This window comes from Eleutherodactylus coqui, chromosome 2, assembly GCF_035609145.1.
Source record: "Eleutherodactylus coqui strain aEleCoq1 chromosome 2, aEleCoq1.hap1, whole genome shotgun sequence".
NCBI lineage: Eukaryota > Metazoa > Chordata > Amphibia > Anura > Eleutherodactylidae > Eleutherodactylus > Eleutherodactylus coqui.
The window spans coordinates 185,710,473-185,732,193 of record NC_089838.1 but is presented as its reverse complement, the minus strand read 5'-3'; the positions used below and the strand labels follow the sequence as shown (position 1 = coordinate 185,732,193).

At 43.4% G+C, this 21,721-nt stretch overlaps 1 protein-coding gene across 1 annotated transcript in view; it reads left to right on the top strand.

The window, feature by feature from the left end:
* The first annotated feature begins 1,113 nt into the window (after positions 1-1,113).
* DHTKD1 (dehydrogenase E1 and transketolase domain containing 1) overlaps positions 1,114-21,721 on the top strand; it is a 38,674-nt gene continuing 18,066 nt past the window's right edge. The window contains exons 1-13 of the mRNA XM_066592046.1: positions 1,114-1,339; positions 5,552-5,707; positions 7,693-7,904; positions 10,044-10,238; positions 12,765-13,034; positions 14,756-14,927; positions 17,546-17,744; positions 18,133-18,445; positions 18,559-18,643; positions 18,769-18,908; positions 19,550-19,700; positions 21,282-21,388; positions 21,522-21,686. Of these exons, the coding sequence (XP_066448143.1) occupies positions 1,189-1,339; positions 5,552-5,707; positions 7,693-7,904; positions 10,044-10,238; positions 12,765-13,034; positions 14,756-14,927; positions 17,546-17,744; positions 18,133-18,445; positions 18,559-18,643; positions 18,769-18,908; positions 19,550-19,700; positions 21,282-21,388; positions 21,522-21,686 (2,316 nt within the window). The 5' untranslated portion in view covers positions 1,114-1,188. The remainder of the gene's footprint in view (positions 1,340-5,551; positions 5,708-7,692; positions 7,905-10,043; positions 10,239-12,764; positions 13,035-14,755; positions 14,928-17,545; positions 17,745-18,132; positions 18,446-18,558; positions 18,644-18,768; positions 18,909-19,549; positions 19,701-21,281; positions 21,389-21,521; positions 21,687-21,721) is intronic.

Here is a 21,721-nt window from a genome sequence, read left to right as displayed (position 1 = left end):
TGCTAAGTGTTGTGGAATTGCTGCCTGGCTGGAGGTCCACTACTAGGCACTATTACTACTGAGGCCACCATAGAGGTCACTATTACCACTGGGGCCACTACAGGGGTCACCATTACCACTGGGTCCACTCACTATAGGAGTCACTATTACCACTGGGGCCACTATAAAGGTTATTATTACCACTATAAAGGTCATTATTACCACTAGGTTCACTATTACTACTGGGTCCACTATAGGTGTCATTATTACCACTGGCTATAGGGGTCATTATTACCACTGGATCCACTATAGGGGTCATTATTACCACTAGGTTCACTATTACTACTGGGTCCACTATAGGAGTCATTATTACCACTGGATCCACTATAGGGGTCATTATTACCACTAGGTTCACTATTACTACTGGGTCCACTATAGGAGTCATTATTACCACTGGATCCACTATAGGGGTCATTATTACCACTGGATCCACTATAGGTGTCATTATTACCACTGGATCCACTATAGCGGTCAATATTACCACTAGGTTCACTATTACTACTGGGTCTACTATAGAGGGGTCACTATTACCACTGATGCCATTAAGGGGTTACTATTACGCCTACTCAGGGGCACTATTACTATATCATTTCAGAAAAGTTTCAATAGTTCAGCTATGTGTTGGCGCTTTTAATGCCTGTAAAATGACTGTTTTTTTTGCTGTGGGGTGGCGCCATTTCACACTTCGCCTCAGTCAGCATAAAGGCTTGGGGCACTCCTGATGAGGTTATTACATGTACACTATTTGGTTTTGTTCTACCCAGTGGGTCACAACATATTGATTGTCAGTTTTAGATTTGTATATTGTGTGATTAATAAAACCATTTCCATAATGTGGAGACTTGCAGGTGTGCAGCTTCTTCTTCCATGTGCCGCTTTTTGGAGGTCTATCAGCTGTTAACGGGGCACTCTTTTACTCGATGCCAACAAAAACACAACGTAGCTCCTCCCCCGCCAGGATGGAGTGGCCGAGCCCCTGCCCCTCGCATCGCGCCTCCGGAGCCAACCAATTGTCTGGCGGGGGAGTTGCCGGTCAGCGCTCACCACGTTGTCTTGAACTGAGACTGCGCTCACACCTGTGATTAGCTGTGTTAACGGGTTGGTGGCAGCAGTGCCGGCTGCCGCTGGAGTTTAGTCGCTGACTACGCTATGTCGGCCTGGCTTGGTCTGTGTGCTCGGGGCGCTGGTCTGTGGCGGCCGGCGCTGCATCGGTTCTACCGCACTGAGCGCGGGGTGTATGGCTACAGACCGAAGAAGAGCGAGGCTGCGGGCGGCCGTGTGAAGGAGGCCAGCAGTGCAGGTGTGGGGGCTGTCATTACTAGTGGCTGCATGTGCGGGAGGCTTACCGAGGGGAGGACTGACCACTCCATGTATACCGGGGCTGGGAGCCTCCTCACTTGGCGGACGGATCTCTGTTTGCCAAGGCCTTGCTGGCACCTAGTGATGCCAGCTCTGTGCCCAGGCCAGGACTTCTTTACTCCACACTTATTTCTGCAGAATGGCTCACAGAAAGGAAAGGCACTTCAGCATGAAATTATATATTGGCAGATATGGAAAGATTGGCGCACCAGCCTGTGACAGCAGGGTGCCCGTACGGCTGGGTGCACACAAGTGTCTGGTAAAATGCTGCGTACTGGCATATTGCCGCATATGGCAGTAATGTTTGACTGCGCATGATGACAAATATCACGCACGCTGTCATGCGCAGTCTTCCTGGTTTCATTCTTCTCTCCAATTTGTTGCAATGTAATTGCGTATGTACAGCGTTTATTAGGCGCCAATAGGCCTCCTGCACCCGGGCGGATTTGCATTGCGGAATCTGGAGCGGGCGTCCGCGCCCGGATTACGCAGCACATACCGCCCATCAGAGGCATAACTTGAAGCTCCCGGGCCCCGATGCAAAACCTGTAACAGAGCCCCCCCAACTATAATGCTTTATTCATAGTACTGGGTTCCCTATATGGAGAAGAGAGGCCTTATGGGCCCCCTAAGGCTCCTGGGCCCGGGTGTAACCGCATCCCCTGCATCCTCTATGCCCATAGCAGGCTATGACAAACCTCGATTTCCTGCCCACGAGCGTAATTCGATTGCAATTTTCTGCTCTCAGACAAGGAATCGCAGCATGCTGCGATTCTATGTGGCTCCCATGCGGACGGCTTCCATTGCAATCATCATCATAGTGGAAAGGTTGCGAGATCCCCGTCTTCACCCAGCGACAACGTGGCATAATCTGTACTGCTTGTGCCCTGGGTGCACGTCTGCAATGCACATCACGGGAATTGCCGGCCGGGCACAGGGTTGGATTCCACTGCGGGATTTTGCATGCAGAATCTGACCCAGCTGTGTGCAGGCGGCCATAGAGAGCAATGAGGCTATATCTTGTGGAAATATACGCAAATGTGAATAGATCAATGAAGAAAAAAAATCGATTTACTTTCATTCACTACATACTATGTGCAATGAAATTACGGTGTGTGTGAGCCTGGCCTACGTCTGAGACGTTGCTGCATCCTGTGGCACAGCGCTAGATATGCGGTCCTAAGCCCAGTGCACAAGGCTGTAATGACTTCCATAGACTGCATGTGAAAACAACAGTAAATTGTGCTCCCGCTCTGAAGCACACAGAAAGGCATAGCAGCATTATGGAGGACAGTGTGCAGCAGTACCGAGCAGTGTAGGTATGATTTTAGTAACTGTAAATCACTTACCAGGTAGCTGCTGCAGCAGGTGTGTGTGAGCCTCTTCCTAGACTTCTGCAGGCAGCAGGAGAGGACACCCACTTCCTCTTCATCTCGGTGTCCTGTTACTACGGTAGAGACTGATGTCACATGACCACAGGCCAAATGGAAGAAAGAGATGCCTACTGGCCTGCATTTTAGGCCGCTTGCCGATAGCCGAGCTGGATTCTGCGTGTGGGTTCCCGCAGCGGATTTCAGCTCTGGCCGCGGCTGCTGACCCTGTATACCTGTATTTTCGCCTGTTTTTCCTGTACTGTGGATGCTTGCGGCGAGCCGCCGTCTCGCATTCGCAGTACAGATTTTTTTTTCTGTCAAATGTTTATTTTTCTTGCAACGTCACTAGGCGATTACGTGGAATCCACGACCTGTCCACAATGTCAATGGAGGCTATCAGCGCAAAAAATGGAGCATGCTGCGACTTTTCTTCTGCATTCGGAAATTGCAATTGATTTTCGCTTGTGTGCAGGAAAAAGCGATTTCCCATAGTCTGGTATGAACGGTATTTGCTATGAATCCGCGGTGTGGACACCTGCCACGGATTCTGCAGGGGGGGGGGGGGGAGGCTGTTTGCGTGCAGGTGGCCTTATAGTGTGTTTTTTGTTTTTTTTGTTTTTTTTAAGGCACAAAAATGTTTTTTTGCTAGCTGTCACGTGGGTTATCATGTAAGAAGTTGTTTAAAAAGTCAGAGACCACATAAGTCAAGGTGACAGCTGTACTTGAAGCCTTTGCCAGCGGCTTCTACCTGGTGCTCTGGCCATAGATTGGGGTTTTTCATGTACAGTAACATCTGGAGAGCAGATTCTCTTCTAGGGCTTATTCACACAATCAGCACGCAATATGCAGTGAATAGAACTCATTGATTTTAATGGATTTGTTCACATTAGCGTAGTTTGTGTGCGCATTTCGTTCACACAAAAAAATATGCAGCCTGCTCTAATTCTGTGCGTATTACATATGAACACAGCACACATTAGGCTAAATTAACCGAAATCAATGGCAGCATGCTTGCGTGTTTTTTTTTTTTGTTTTTTTTTTACACGTGCAAAAACACAATACTCATCGCACAAATGTGCGTGTAAATGCACTGATGCCTGTGTGAGGCCGGCCTTAGTGTTCAGCTTGTAGACCTCATGATATTTAATCAACAGTACTAAGGGCAGTCTTACACGAGCGTGTTATAGCGTATTCTGCGTGCCGAATACACTATTTATCTCCCATAGGCCGGCCATGTTGCTGCTCACACAAATTGCACAAAAAAAAGCTTGCAAGAAGTCCCACCATGTTCTATATTAACACGTATTATGCATGCTTACACGCCAAGATGGTGCATGGCGTACTTGCTGCATGCCGTGCACGTCACTCCCTTGTGCGGCACGCAGTGAATTCTGTCTGTCGGAGCCCGACCTTTCTGGAATTTGGACTGTACATAGTTAAACAGTAGTGTTTTCCCCAGTCCGCAGCAGGTCAGCTGTTGAGTGGTGACTTGTTCTCCCCTAATAGGAGGCACTGATGCTGCCAGCCTGCCGTTTGTACTTCATCGCTGTAAAAAAATATTCATAGTAGAAAAACTGCTGCATGAAGGTAGCGACCCTGTAAGAGGATAACGCAGCGCCTGTCGCTTACTGAACTGTGCGCATAGAAATACTGCGCCGTAAGTGAGCCCACTCACACCTGCGCCAGGGCTTTCCGGCAGAACGCCATCACTGTTCATTTTTTGGAGCAGAAAAATAAAATTACATCTTTTACATTTTTTTCCCACCATTCCTTTCAGTGGGTTAAAACAAAAAAAGGGCTGCTTTCAGTTTGCTTCCGGTCTGTTTTTTTTTTTTTACCCAAACGAATAGCACAATTTGTTGAAATTGCTGAAATTTCGTTGTTTGGCCGCAGCAAATAAAAACACTTGATTTCCACCCCGAAAAAGCACTGCTTCAAAACCCGCAGCACTTAGCCGCGGGTTTTGGAGCTGCTTGGTCACATGCTTTTCCGTAATAAAATTGAGTTGCAGGTTTCTTGGCAAAACCCCCTATATGAGTGGAGAGCCGCTGCCTTAGACTTGCGCTGTCCACGTATTTGTGGATGTCCGCTCATGTGGTTTGCCACTATGTAATATTACACTTCCCCAGCATCTGGCTGGATGCTACTTCCCCGTCACAAATGCTACTGCTTGGAGATGGTACTTGTCTACAATATGCACTTTTAGTACAGTCTTCAAACTCGGTCGCCAGTGGTAAACGCTGCGGTGATGGCATTTACCTGATCTTCCCTGAGAAATGACCTGAACAGATGCCCATTCCTCAACAGATGTTTCAAAAGAAAACCGGACTGGAACGCCAGCTTTGTAGTTTTGCTTATTTTTAAGGCTCCTTTGTTTCCAGAACGCTGTACGTATGAAAAGGGCTTTAGTACAAAAAAACACTAAAACTGACTACATGACTAACAGAGTGGTACAGTGAGAACGAGGATGCTGACCACAAGAGCTTACAGTTTACAAGGGAAGGAGACCCTGGTTGCCAGTGTAAGGTAGTGCAAGCAGAGTCGTAGATTGCAGGCTTTACATTTTGTAATTGGAAGAAATACTGCAATCAGGAGACTATCCAGCTCTATTGAGGGGTGTAGGTACATTATAGAGATCTATTGGCAGTAAATCTAGCTAACCCATCTCTCCACGGAGAAGTAACTGTTAACTGTTGCGTATTAAATATATAAACTTGTATGCATGGTTTGATTAATATTTAATGTTGTATTTTTCACTTATTTTTGTGTGCCTCTTTCAGTGGATCATGGCCTTGCAAGACTTCTTACAGCGTACCGTGAGCATGGTCACAAAGCTGCAAAAATCAATCCGTTGTTTACTGGGCAAGCAGTGATGGATATGGTGCCAGAAATACAGGTTCTGGCCGAAAGTCTCCATGGAACTTTTCGTACAGCAGGTAAAGCTAAACTGTCATCATTACTGAGGCCGATGCTGCTGAAAATACAGTAGCGCTTTTTTTTTTTTCTTTACAAAAGCCAGACCGCTGGGCAGAAAGTGGACAAACCCCATTATAGTCAATGTAGTCTGCCCGGTGCTGTTTGGCCACGGGGATTCCCCTTTCCTGCTCCCCAAATGGAACAGGTAAGCGGAATCCCAAAACACAGGTGTGACAACACCCTTACTATGACCAATAAATGGATACCATAGTCTCTGGTTCAGGTAACACTTGTTACCTCACTTTTCATGAAAAATGGGTTATTAATGCATTTTATCCCCTTCGTGTCCACCATCTGTATATAGAAATCCAAATTATTGATGCACCGTGTGTGTGTGTGTGTGTGTGTGTGTGTGTCTTCCACTGTAGTGACAAATATCACTATAGCTCTCACAGGAAAGAGATTGGGCCGGCACTTTGTCAGTTCAACCCCAATGAACTGATAGGGAGTGGTAATGATCAGCTCTCAGCAAAGTGAAGAATCTAGCGGTCGAAGCTTGCCGAATTACCAGCTAATAACAGGAAATATCCAAAAAATTAAATTTCTTTTTTTTTTTTATTACGCTGAAATGGAAATAGAAATAATGCAGAAAATGAGATTTTTTAAAAAATTTTTTATATTGTTTCTGACTGATATTCTTTATATAAAATGTATTGGCCCTATCTTGGTACCATAAGATTACAAAATCCACACGTGTCTCCTGTGCGGGAGATCCGCAGCTCTAGCTGCCCATAAAGAGGCATTAGCATCCGCAAGGCAATTAAAAGCATGCGGATGTGATTTTATTTATTTTTTCTCGCATGCGGATTGCAGGCATGGGAAGAAATCGCAGCATGTTCCATATTTCTGCGGATTCCGCTGAAGTCAATGGAAGCCATCCTATCAGCAGCACAGCCACAGCTGCCACTGTGGCTGTGCCACGGATCTGCGGGAAAGCAGGAAATTTAAAACCTAAAAATGTACTGCGCATGTGTCCGGCGCGTCCGGACCCATCCGCTGTGCTGAAGAAAGAAGATCCGTCCAGCACAGAGGAGAGCCACGCTGGAGCTGCACAGTTAAGAAAATGTTGGGGTTTTTTTGTTTTTTGTTTTCCTCCCCATGTCTGTGGGCACGACTAGATTCCGCTGCGGGATTCAGCAATGGAATCCATGTGTGCAAGTGGACATAAGACCTAAGAAAACTCAATTCATGCCACAAAAGGGGAAAAAAATCAAATATTAACCCTTAGAATGTATTGTTTTGAAAATCTAGATGTGGACATCTAGGCATCAGAGGCCTCAGTCATGAAGTGGTTAAACAGCTGAAGAGGTTGTCTCGCAGTGGCCATCTTTTACAGGGCTACATCACTGGTGGCCTCACTTGGTCCTCTTGAAGTAATGCCTTTTCCCAGAAATTCGTAAAGCTGATTGTAGCTATTTTACCGGACTCATTAAGGGTCCTTTTTAGACCTGCTGATTTCTTGTTGAATGACTGGATGTCAGTCGCTCGGGCAGCCTGATGTATCATTGGCTCGATGAAACGAGAAATCCTTCAGTCGCTCACATTTACTGTATAAGGGACTTAGATTGACTGAACGATCGGGATTTAAACTGAAAAATTAGTGATTGAGCCAACGGTGATTTTTATGCTGCAAAAAAGGAACGAAAAGCAAATGATTTCTCCTTCGTTGTTCCATCATTAGCTGTATTTACACTGAGCGATTATCGTTTGTTTTCGCTCGTTCGAACAATTTTTTTTTTTTTATTGATCGTTCCACGCAGAAAGAGTCACAGTAGGAAGGAGACGTGTGGTGCTTCTCTTTGGTTAGAGGGACACCATAGATTTCGATAGACTTCCCTACTAAAACGCTTTCCTGCTGTCCTCTGAATAGGCAGATGTGGTGCTTGTAGGGTAAATGGGCATTGCATCGAAGTGTTAGCTGTTTTTTATTTCTTCCTGTAAACAGGCTTATTAAATATGGAACAAGAAGAAGCAACTCTTGAAGAGGTTCTGGCGTACCTTGATCACACTTACTGTGGACAGATGTCTGTTGAGACCAGTCAGTTACAAAACTTAGAAGAACGGGAATGGTTTTCCAGAAGATTTGAAGAGTTGAAACAGGAAACGTTTTCTGTAGAAGAGCAGAAACATTTGGCAAGGCTGATGCTTGAATGCCAGGTAAGTCAATGAACAATATAAGGGAAAAACCCTAAATTAGAGATATTGGTAGTGCTTTATCTCTAGGCAGGCTGAAGTATGTTTGGACTTTTCAAAGCAGTTGTTGTCTCACTTAGGCCCAATCTCCTCGGGCAGAATTTAATTGCGGAATCTGCAGTTCAAGCCGCTCATAGACATACATGGGCATCCACAGATGAATTTTGAGCATGCGGATTTGATTTGTGGACCTTTTGGCCTGGAAAACAAATTGTAGGATACTCCATTTTGCTGCAGGTCCCGCACGGACGGCTTCTATTTAGTTATGGAAGCCGTCCAATCCGTGGCCTGCCTGCAGCTAACACTGCGGACAGGCTGCAGATCCCACGGTAAAGCGGGAGATTTCAAAAATGAAAACTCCACTGTGCATGTGTGGTGGCGGGGCCAGGCAGCCTTTCGCCCACATCCGCAGAAGAGAAGATGGAAGACCCGCACAGCCATGCAGAGGATCTGGACGGTTAAAGGGGTTGTCCCGCGGCAGCAAGTGGGGTTATACACTTCTGTATGGCCATATTAATGCACTTTGTAATATACATCGTGCATTAAATATGAGCCATACAGAAGTTATTCACTTACCTGCTCCGTTGCTGGCGTCCCCGTCGCCATGGTACCGTCTAATTTCAGCGTCTAATCGCCCGATTAGACGCGCTTGCGCAGATGGGTCTTTTCCGCTCGGCGCAGCAGCGGCGTTCTGGCTCCGCCCCCTTGCACGCGTCATCGCGTAGCCCCGCCCCATCACATGTGCCGATTCCAGCCATTTAGGAGGCTGGAATCGGCACACGTCATGGGGCGGAGCCAGAACGCCGCTGCTGCGCCGAGCGGAAAAGACCCATCTGCGCAAGTGCGTCTAATCGGGCGATTAGACACTGAAATTAGACCATAATGACGTGTGCCGATTCCAGCCTCCTGATTAACTGGAATCGGCACATGTGACGGGGCGGGGCTACGCGATGACGCGTCCAAGGGGGCGGAGCCAGAACGCCGCTGCTGCCGAGCCGAAGGGAAAAGACCCATCTGCGCACGTGCGTCTAATTGGGCGATTAGACGCTGAAATTAGACGGCACCATGGCGACGGGGACGCCAGCAACGGAGCAGGTAAGTGAATAACTTTTGTATGGCCAATATGTAATGCACGATGTATATTACAAAGTGCATTAATATGGCCATACAGAAGTGCATAACCCCACTTGCTATCGCGGGACAACCCCTTTAAGTAGTGTCCTCAGCTGCTTTCAGGGTTGGATTCCACTACAGGCTCCCTCCCGTGGAATCGGACCCATCTGTGGACCTGAGGACTTAGTCCTCTGTTATCTGTGTGGAAAGCTGCTGCTGGTCACATTTAATACCTGCAGAGACCAGTGCATTACATACAGAATTACATGTAAGCCTCTACTCTGGCTCATGAAGGAGACCCCTCTGATGTCTAATGGCCCTAATAGCTAGTTGACCTGAGACTACCTTTATAGTAGTATAGTTATCAAGTAAGCATTTGTTTACGTTGCAGCTTTTTTGAATTTTGAGGCCATTACGAGGAACACGGGGGCAGATTTACTGTTGAAAATGTAGTAGTTATCTAGCACAATTTGTACCAGAAAACTATTCTACATGGTTTGCACCACATTTTATCTAGTGTTTCAGACACTTTTTAGAATGCTTTTTACACCTTATCCAACAAAGGGACGTGGCTAAAATGTTACATCATGTGACAAAAATTGTGTCAAAAGTTTGGTGCAAACTATCTCAACTAGTGGGTGGTATATAGTTTGGCTAGACAGTCTAATGATGCACAAGATTTATCACCCCGCAGGAGTCACTTTGATAAACTGCTGCATTTTAAGGCTGTCAAGTTTCTACTGTCTAAGACTCCTTTTACACTAAGTTATCGTTCAGATTATTGCTGGATCGCGGGAATCTAAACGATAAACATTATCGGTGTAAATGCTTTCATGAAAGACCAATGATCATTCTGTGGCCCGCTCTGCCTCCCATCATCGCTCCTGTATGATAGCCTGACAGTCGTCCTATGTAAGTTAATCTGCCCCATTGTCCTGTTAGGATGTTTATTTTTAAGTGATCCTTGTCTTTTTCATGTATTTTACACAGGAGTTTGATCACTTTTTATCCACCAAGTTCTCAACTGTAAAACGATACGGAGGAGAGGGAGCAGAGAGCATGATGGGGTTCTTCTATGAGATGTTTAAAGTGTGTTCTTTCAGTGATGTCACCGACGTGGTTATAGGAATGCCACACAGAGGGCGGCTTAACCTTCTCGCTGGACTTCTCAAGTTCCCACCAGAGGTAATAGTAGTTAAAATCTATTTGGTTTCTGCTCTAGTGTTTTTTTTTTGTTGAATATATGAACAAATACCCCTGCCTCTGGGCTTTAGTATGGCATAAAGGGACCCAGAGACAGGTTTGTGGTCCACTATGTGTAGAGAAGGGCTTTTGATTGCAAACTAAGCACCGTGATAATTACTTTAGGACATGTGATACTATATGAATGCAGGCGCCGCTCTACTTATCTGGCTTGGCCATTTTAAAGGGAATCTGTCACTGAGTTCTTGGTACTCATGGTTCGGGCAGCATGAACCTGGTGACTGGTCCTTTTTTAAGGTACGTTGGCAAAGTAATTCATGATTTCAGAATTGAAGGAAGGAAAAATGTCAGTAAGAAGGAGTTTGCTCTGCTCCCTGTGATTATGGTTCCAAGTTTAGTAACTCCTCAGTTTCAGCCACAAAAAAGTCTTGTAAATACACTACCGTTCAAAAGTTTGGGGTCACATTGAAATGTCCTTATTTTTGAAGGAAAAGCACTGTACTTTTCAATGAAGATAACTTTAAACTAGTCCTAACTTTAAACATGCACTCTATACATTGCTAATGTGGTAAATGACTATTCTAGCTGCATATGCCTGGTTTTTTGTGCAATATCTACAAAGGTGAATAGAGGCCCATTTCCAGCAACTATCACTCCAGTGTTCTAATGGTACAATGTGTTTGCTCATTGGCTCAGAAGGCTAATTGATGATTAGAAAACCCTTGTGCAATCATGTTCACACATCTGAAAACAGTCTAGCTCGTTACAGAAGCTACAAAACTGACCTTCCTGTGAGCAGATTGAGTTTCTGGAGCATCACATTTGTGGGGTCAATTAAACGCTCAAAATGGCCAGAAAAAGAGAACTTTCATCTGAAACTCGACAGTTCTTGTTCTTAGAAATGAAGGCTATTCCATGCGAGAAATTGCTAAGAAATTGAAGATTTCCTACAAAGGTGTGTACTACTCCCTTCAGAGGACAGCACAAACAGGCTCTAACCAGAGTAGAAAAAAGTGGGAGGCCGCGTTGCACAACTAAGCAAGAAGATAAGCACATTAGAGTCTCTAGTTTGAGAAACAGACGCCTCACAGGTACCCAACTGGCATCTTCATTAAATAGTACCCGCAAAACACCAGTGTCAACATCTACAGTGAAGAGGCGGCTGCGGGATTTTGGGCTTCAGGGCAGAGTGGCAAAGAAAAAGCCATATCTGAGACTGGCCAATAAAAGAAAAAGATTAAGATGGGCAAAAGAACACAGACATTGGACAGAGGAAGACTGGAAAAAAGTGTTGTGGACGGATGAATCCAAGTTTGAGGTGTTTGGATCACAAAGAAGAACGTTTGTGAGACGCAGAACAAATGAAAAGATGCTGGAAGAATGCCTGACGCCATCTGTTAAGCATGGTGGAGGTAATGTGATGGTCTGGGGTTGCTTTGCTGCTGGTAAGGTGGGAGATTTGTACAGGGTAAAGGGGCTTCTGAATAAGGAAGGCTATCACTCCATTTTGCAACGCCATGCCATACCCAGTGGACAGCGCTTGATTGGAACCAATTTCATCCTACAACAGGACAATGACCCCAAACACACCTCCAAATTGTGCAAGAACTATTTACAGCAGAAGCAGGCAGCTGGTATTCTATCGGTAATGGAGTGGCCAGCGCAGTCACCAGATCTGAACCCCATTGAGCTGTTGTGGGAGCAGCTTGACCGTATGGTACGCCAGAAGTGCCCATCCAACCAATCCAACTTGTGGGAGATGCTTCTAGAAGCGTGGGGTGCAATTTCACAAGCTTACCTCAACAAATTAACAGCTAGAATGTCAAAGGTGTGCAATGCTGTAATTGCTGCAAAAGGAGGATTCTTTGACGAAAGCAAAGTTTGATGTAAAAACAATGTTATTTCAAATACAAATCATTATTTCTAACCTTGTCAATGTCTTGACTCTATTTTCTATTCATTTCACAACGCATGGTGGTGAATAAGTGTGACTTTTCATGGAAAACACAAAATTGTTTGGGTGACCCCAAACTTTTGAAATGTATGTATGTATGTATGTATGTATATGTGTGTGTGTGTGTGTGTGTGTGTGTGTGTGTGTGTGTGTGTGTGTGTATATATATGTATGTATGTATGTATGTATGTATATATATATATATATATGTATGTGTGTATATGTATATGTGTGTGTATATATATATATATATATATATATATGTGTGTGTGTGTATATATATGTATATATGTATATATGTATATATGTATATATATATATATATATATATATATATATATATATATATATATATATATATATATATATATATATATATGAATAATAGGAGAGTTGTATTAAAACCGTTGCAAGGCAAAAGTTTTTAGCAGTGAACCAGATCAGTTTTCCTTTTTTGTCTTTTAGCTTTACCCTTGCATCGTGCCCCAACAAGTATCTAATGTTATTGCTTTCACATTATAATTACTGAACATATCGTAACGTTTTATTTGTAGGTGATGTTTCGTAAAATGCGTGGCTTAAGTGAATTCCCTGGAAACTCCCAAGCAATAGGTGATGTTCTTTCCCATTTGACTTCCTCGGTCGATTTGGATTTTGGATCAAACAAGACTCTTCATGTCACGTTGTTACCAAATCCTTCACACTTGGAAGCAATTAACCCTGTTGCTGTTGGCAAAACTCGTGCAAGGCAGCAATCTTTGTTGGAAGGAGACTACTCCTCAGATAGCTCTGCACAACCTGGTGACAAAGTTGTATGTCTGCAGGTAAATTCTTGCTTTTACATATTGTATGGATGAATTATAAATGGGCAAAATATGCAATATAATGACTCTAACTTACATGTGAATTTAGATCTCTAAATTTATTTAAATCCTGTTGATTTTTAAATTGCGCCTTTTTGTTTGAGAATGTTATCACATTACCTAATAAAACAAGTTGCGCCATTGGAGAGGTGCTAAAGTGATAAATGTCAGCATGCCTTCTTTTCCCTTCCTAGCGCTGCTGTCATGGAGCAATTGGTGTATTTCTGCCCTGCAGCCTTATGCAGTTGAGCGGTAGGCTGTCCAGTAGGTGTTCCTCTACCTTGGACTGGTCCTGGATTTCTGCTGTCAGTCCTCCTCAAACCCTCCCCTTGCCTAATGATTGACAGCTCCCCTCTGCTTGGAACGCATAGTCAAAAGCAAAAAGGATCTGTAGCCATCAATCACTGGGCAAGCAGAAGGGTTGGAGAGGAATGAGAGCGGAAACACAGAGCCAGTTTCAGCAACGGGACTTATGTTGGATGGTCTACCACTCGGTTACTTGTCTTACAAAGCTCCTGGCAAAAATTTTTGGAAACTTTATATGCGTTTGTGCAGAAACTAAGCCTTTTTTTTTTGTTAGATAAATCCTTGGTTCCAAGTTGCACTACACCCTTTCACAGACTAGACTAACTAAAAAATAACCTTTTTATTTAATAAGTAAAAACCTATATAGGGTACTTAAGATGAACACCTAAACATAAATAGTACCAATAGAAGTTGATACCCTAATGTAGACCTGAGACAGCCACTATCGATGAGTTAGTGGGAAGATGCACTACAAGGTCAACTTCAGCATCCCTACTTGCAGCCTTGTGAAAGTTGTCAAGGCTACAAGTAGGGGTAGTAAAATTGATCTCGCGTCATTCACTTACATTTTGCTGTAAATTGTTGAGTAATTTCGGCTGGCATTCCATATCCAAAATTTCGTGGCAGTTTTGCTGTATCTGAACTTGAGGTTAGATAGGAGGAAGCAAAACCATTAATGCTGCTTAAGCACAAAACAAGGAATGGAGGAGGATATGGTCACGTCCATTAAGGAGGGAGATAAAAACATTTTATGGGTATATTCATGACAGAAGAAGAAATGTGGAATTACAAAAATGTAAAAATAGGGATCGTAACTGTATTAATGGAGATAAAGCTGGTGCTGACTATTTGACTGGCTGCTTTTTTCACAATTTTCTGAAATGTGTTTTCAGAATGATATAATTGGGCCTGGTATGACCTCTAGTTATAAGAGCTCTGATCCAGTGTTTTTGGAGGCTGATGCTGTAGGTGAACTTTGCACTTTTAAAGTTGAATAAGGCGATTGGGTCCAGATGGCATCCATGGTCAGGATTGGAGTTTCCTCTGATTCCAACAACTGCTGCAGTCAGCTGTCAGAAAGTTCACATCTGTTGAGTAAGAAGGGAATTTGACTCCTGAGCCTGCCGCATACAAACTGTGTGCACATTGGACCTACTTCGACTGTTATCAAGGGGTTAATCACTTATAATATTGTAAAATTGTTGCTCTGTATTGACTGACTGAACATTGGTCATTCAATCCTAAGCATTCTGGTAGCACATTTCTGTCTTCATGATGTGACACAAATTATATACTCAGTTGTTTAGAAAGTAATTTCTTTTCAGAAATATTATGAATATTGTACAGTTCATCCATTCATTTTTTTTTTCTCGAAGGTTCATGGTGACGCTTCTTTTTCTGGTCAAGGTATAGTTGCTGAAACGTTTACAATTTCATACCTACCTCATTACCGAATTGGAGGAAGCATTCATTTAATAGTGAACAATCAGTTAGGATTTACTACTCCCTCAGATCGTGGTAGATCCTCATTGTATAGCAGTGATATAGGTAAGTGTCCAACTGTAGTATGAAAATGTTTGATTTTCAATTATGGGAGGAGTTTGCAGTCTTGTCTTTGGAATAAACACAGAGGTTTTACATATACCGTATATACTCGAGTATAAGCCGAGACAATAAGTTTCACCACAAAAAACTGGTAAAACGTATTGACTCAAGTATAAGCAGAGCTATACTCAGTGTATACTAGATAAAAAAAAACCTTTCATACTCCCCTCCCAGCCGGCGTCTGTTTGTGCGACAAGCTGCTTGAATTCTCTCAACTGTCATCCCCTGCGGTCCTCTCTGCTTGGCTCTGTCAGTGCTGTGTAAGTAAGCGCTGTGATTGGATTGAGCGTCAGCCAATCACAGCTGGTGCTCGATCCAATCACAGCACTTACACAGCACTGATGGCAGGGGATTTGAAAGCCGCGCAGGGAGATGACAGCGGGGAGAATTCTAAAGCAGCTTGATTGGTTGTGAACGAGCACCGGATGTGATTGGCTGAAGCTTGAGCCAATCACAGCTCTTACTTACACAGCGCTGACGGCGGGAGATGACAGCGGAGAGAATTCAAGCAGCCTGCTGCACCGCCGCCGGAGACAGACGACGGCTGGGAGGGGAGTATACAGGTTTCTTTTTTTCTTTTTTTAAGCCTTGCCTGACTCAAGTATAAGCCAAGAGGGGATTTTTCAGCACAAAAAAAGTGCTGAAAAACTAGGCTTATACTCGAGTATATACAGTATATTATCCCTGTAAACCATTCATAAATTGCACAATTTTTGCAGGATTAGGACTGGCACATAACTGTTACAACCCCTGCCTACTAGTGGATGGCCCACCCTGATAAGGACGCATCCACCCTTGTGCTTGTACCACTCACTAACCCTGATATATCACAAACCACCATAAGAGTTAACTAAAACTTCACAGAATAATCCACCGTATTAAGTCTATGAACTTATCTGAGGAGCTGCTTAGAGAACCACGGAAAGCAGATCCAGAGAGGGCCTTGCACCATGGCAGAAGGAAACTGAAATTGATTTCTTTTTCAACTGAAATTGACCAAATTTTTTGCATATCTTGAGAAATGTTCTTTTGAAGAGACAAAAGCAGTTCCTTCAGTGTATTAGTGATTGAAGGATTATCCAGACCTGGATAGGATTGTAAATTACAGGAGAGGTTCCCCATGTTTAGATCATCCACAGTGGTAGAATGAATTCCCTTTTTTTTTTTTATTTTTTTTTTTTTTTATATAGAAGAATATTTATCTCCTACAAGTTGCTCTCGTGACCCACATATGGATGAGCCAAGAATGTCCGTTTATACATATTGCAAAAAAATGTTAAACTGATTTGCATGCTCTGGTTATGAGCTGCTTTCTAACCTGCACGCTTCATCATTTCTGGCTCCAATCGACCACATCTTTGTGATGTTGTAGTCTCACACATGGCGGCTTAGCAAAGGGAACAATCTCACTGTGGGCTAAAAACTCGTATCACACAAGAGAAATATGCAGAGAGCATACACCAACCAGCCGGGAGCTGGACCTTCAAGCTCTACTACTAGACAGCAGCCAGTTCAGAGTCCACTAATGTTAAACACGATCAGTCTGTGCTTCCCTGTTCTCAGAGCTGGGTAGGCTGTCGGCAAGAGCAATCTGCTGCCTAGGAGAGGAGATGAGTTTAGAGGGCTGCCCAGTGGATTGGCCTCTAGCAGTGCCACAACACTCGCCCCTTTGAACTGAACTGCAGGTTCATCAAGTATAATACAGCTGTTATTGAGGGAGTGAGGGCTCCACAGCCGGTCCACACTGCAGCCTCACTGCCAGGCAGATGGAGCGCCTAGGTGGACTGAAAGCAGATCGCATACTCCAGGCTCAGTAGACAGTCCCAAACTTAAGTGGAGATAGTTCTTTCAGCAGTTGGAGGCATGGATGAGCGCAGGAAATTGGTCAAGAGCCATCTCTAGTGCTCAGATCTTGCAGCCAGCCATGCTGAGAGCTAAGCACACCTCTGTATGATTTAAGTTTTAAATAAAGGAGTTGGACAACAAAATAAAGCAACTAACTGATAGGTGGAGGTCCGACCACTGGGACCCCCATTGAGCACGAGAATGGAGATCTAGAAGGTCCCCAAATGAGATGCAGTGCGCAGGCATGACCATTGCTCCATTCATTTAGGATCCTCTGGAACCCCCTATTCTGGTGATTGACAGATATTTCAGTGGTGGGACACCCACTGATCCGTTAATTGCGTCTTTGAATAGAGCATAAGATTACTTTGTGGGGCAGTCCCTTTACGACAATGACCACTTTTTTTTTGCCATGTAAAAGTTCACAATTCGGTAGTGGCAAATTTCTTAGCATATCTTTACAGTAATCAAAGTACCCCTTTTTTCTGATACAAAACTCCACATGTGCCTTGTAAATATTGGGGCATATTTCGTAAATATATCAGCTCAACATGTTTTTGTAAAACCAGGACTTTTATTATTTTTTTTTATTTATTTTTTTGCTGTTCGCTTAAATGCATACGGAAGAAATGCTCATAACATGTTTTCAGCAAAGATTTTTGTGTCTGCTTATTGTGTATATAGCATTAGTAATTGTCTGATTTCCTGGAATTTAGGTAAAATTGTTGGTTCTGCTGTAATTCACGTCAATGGAGATTGTCCGGAAGAAGTTGTGAAAGCAACACGGCTAGCAGTTGAATATCAAAGACTTTTTAGAAAAGAAGTAATTGTGGATTTATTGTGCTATCGGCAGTGGGGCCATAATGAACTGGATGAGCCATTCTTTACTAATCCTGCAATATACAAGATTATCCGGTAAGTTTGTATTATATCTACCACACTAAATTAGACTGAGAAATGAGTAAGGCTTTATTCACATAGATTTGCCAACTACATTCAGGTTAATATGCTTGAAAGAAGCAAAGCCTATACTGCAGCTGTATGCAACTGTATCCAGATATAAACCTTTATGTATATGTCAAAGAAATCCCCTTGACAGACATCTGGCCCATAGACCTCTACGGAAGCCTTGTATTATACACTGCACCTAGTTGGCAAACCTTGTGTGAACAGAGCCTATGGTGTATTTGAGTGAACCTGCAGCCTACGGTGTTGGAGATTGTAGGGATAACTCACAAGACTTCTTCCTTTTAAAATGTTTTGTTTATGTAACTTACATTCCAGATGTTACATTTTTGTATAGGTCCCGAAAAAGCGTTCCAGATGTATATGCTGAGAATTTAATATCTGATGGCCTACTGACCGCAGAAGAAGTTGGAAATATAAAAACTACTTTTTACAGCAAATTGAATGACCATCTTGCAAATATGACTTTGTACACTCCGCCACCTACTAACCTTCAGGATAACTGGACTGACATGGTTGAACCAAGCGCTCGGATAACAACGTGGGACACTGGGATTCCCGCTGACTTACTCAAGTTTATTGGGGCCAAATCTGTAGAGGTTCCTGAGGAAATTAAAATGCACAGCCATCTTCTAAAGACGTATGCACAGGTTGGGTCGTAAGTCTTGTCCCTCAAAATTATATTTCTGGGATCCAATCTGCTTATCAGGTGTGATTAAAATAGTTCTTGGAAATATGATTGTTTGTATATTTATGTTTTTAGTCCAGAATACAGAAGCTACAGGAAGGAACAAAGTTAGACTGGGCTACGGCTGAGGCCTTGGCTTTTGGCTCGTTGCTTTGTCAAGGTATGTTATGTTGTTTTTTTTTTTTCCTTATTTAATGCTTTTATTAAACACCTTTTTTTCATACTTAATATGTATGTGAATTTCTGTCTTGCATATATTCATCCTTTTTTCTTTCCTTTTTCAAGGCTTTCATATTCGCTTAAGTGGACAGGATGTAGGACGTGGAACATTTAGTCAAAGACATGCCATGGTGGTTTGTCAAGAAACTAATGACACTTATGTTCCTCTGAATCATATAATGTCTGACCAGAAAGGATTTTTGGAGGTATGTGTATTTCCCTGAAACTAGATTATGTTCACACTGGCATCGATCGGGGGATTTAAATGCTGCTGTCAGAATTGACAACGGCATTTAAGGGGTTAATAGCCGCGATCGGCCACGTGGCTAATTGCAGCTATTGCTTGCGGGTGTCAGCTGTATGAAGAAAGGTCGCCCTGCGATCTCTCAATACATACCCCGCTGGACGTAAATGTACATCCTGGAGCGTTAAGGGGGTTAATTAACATAAACTGCCCTTTTCCGTAGCATTAACTACACCTACGTGCACGTGTTGGTTATTAATCTCTAAAGCTCACACATGAGCTTTGTTTGTAAATGAGCTGCAGTGGCATGAATACATTCACACGCTGTGTACACACTCTTCACTAAGCTCACGCACTGCAGGTGGCTCAGTGGTTAACACTGTTGTCTTGCACTGGACTGTTGGGTTTGATGTTGACCAATGGTAAGATCGACATGGAGTTTGTATGTTCTCCCCTAGTTTGATAGATTAATTCAGAATGTAGACTGAGTACCAGTATGAACAAGGACTGGTGTAAATGATGTCAGTCACCGTCCAGCATTGGAGAATATTTTGGTACTATATAAATAAAATCAACTTTTCAATTTTGCCCCCCTCCCCACAGGTGAGCAATAGTGCTTTGTCAGAGGAAGCTGTCCTTGGATTCGAGTACGGCATGAGTATAGAAAGTCCCAAGTTGCTGCCAATTTGGGAGGCACAGTTTGGAGATTTCTTCAATGGAGCACAGATAATATTTGACACCTTTATTTCTGGGGGTAAGATGGTATTAAACAATCTATAAACTGAAAAGACTACATTTGACACTGAATTGATCAAAATAAATGTAACTAATTAAAATAAATTTAAAGTGGTTGTTCCTTGATTACAAGTGATCTATTCACAGAATAGAGGATAACTTGCAGACCGGTGGGAGTCTGCTGAGGCCCCACTGATTCCAAGAACAGGGTCCCAGAAGGTCCCAAAGTGTGGGCAGCTATGGTTGCACATGCGTGCCGTGGCTTCAGTCACTTCAGTGCAGCCACTGGAAGTAGCTGAACGCTTGAACTAGGCGACTCTCTCCAGTGGTCCCATTGAAGTGACTGGAGCAGCAGCGTGCATGTGTGATTGCTGCTGCTCACATTTTGGGATGCACAAGGGATGTGTTTCATAAGGCTTAGTACTGGTTGCACCTTAGTTTGTTCAGAACTGATTGTAATAGCTTTTCATAACTACCTGTTCATTTACCATGTATTGAGTGCAGAAATTGTGTAGTGCATTAAAGTGGTAAATTGTAAAATTACATCAGACTTTTAATAATTCAAGTAATTGAATTCAACATTAGCAACGTTTTGTAGGCTGCTAAATTGCACGAGAAAAAAATTGCAGCATGCTAAATATTGCTGCGATTTGCTATGTTTTGTACCTCATGTTTCCCTATGGAGCCTTCCTTTCTGTTGCATCACATCGCGCAAAAACAGTTTTTGTGCAGTACGATACAACTTTTACAATAGAAAGTCTTACTGCTTGTCCTTAAAATAAGTCCTGGCTGAATTTAAAAAAAAACAAGGCATCACCTAACGGGTGCTGTCCGCTCCGCTGCACTTCTCCTTCTGCAGCTCCGCTGAACTGGTCTGTAGTCTTCAGCCAGCGCTTCCTGGTCATGAGGTTCAAAAGTCCCGCCTCCAGGAAGCGCTGGCTCTGATTGGCTGAGCCGCGGTGCTCAAGAACCAATCCCTACAGTGTTCGATGAACCAGTCACAGCCATCGCATTGAATAGCTGTGATTTTGTTCATCAAGCGCTGCAGTGATTGGTTGGTTCTCGAGCGTCGCGGCTCAATCAGAGCCAGTGCTTCCTGGAGGTGGGATTTTTGAGCCCCCTGACTAGGAAGCGCTGGCTGAAGACCAAAGACAAGTGCCGTGGAGCTTCAGAAGGAGAAGTGCAGCGGAGCGGACAGCACCTGTTAAGTAATCATAGCAAAAGAGCGCCACTCCGCCGCTGTGGGACTGACTGTATCTGATTGGCTGAACACGCGCACACTCACACGCATGCACACCTACATATAGCAGAACCAGCTTTCTGTCATTTAGTTTCATAGTCTGTCTGACTGATTTTGCAAGAATTGAGTTCTCCAGCTTCCAGTCTAATGAAATAATTAGCCAGCACGAATAATAAACTGTCAAATGTTTACTACCATTCATTTACAGATAGTTTTATACGAAAAAGGAGGATAACAGGTGTCCGTAGGCCTTAAGTACACTTTACCATCTGACTCCTTCAGGATTTTATTTGAAGGTGTATATGTGATGGTGGTCAGAATGACTAACTAAATTGCTTCATATTTGTTTTGCCCAAATAGGTGAGGCAAAGTGGCTTTTACAAAGTGGAATCGTAATCCTCCTTCCACATGGCTATGACGGTGCTGGCCCAGAACATTCTTCATGCCGCATTGAACGCTTTTTGCAGGTAGCGCCAAATATGGCAAACCAGTTTTTCTTATGCCTTGTCATTTTTAAAGCAAATACAACATTAACCACTTGGTTTTAGTTCCATATCAACTAGACTCATGTGAGAAACCTTTTTTCTTTGTTCTATATAGATGTGTGACAGTACAGAAGGAGGAGTAGACTGTGATACCGTAAATATGTGCATCGTTCATCCCACAACACCAGCACAGTATTTTCACTTGTTACGCCGACAAATGATACGAAACTTCAGGAAACCTCTAATTGTGGCCTCGCCAAAAATGTTGCTCAGGTATCAGGTAAACAGTGTTCTTCACTGGCAAATGTTGTTGTT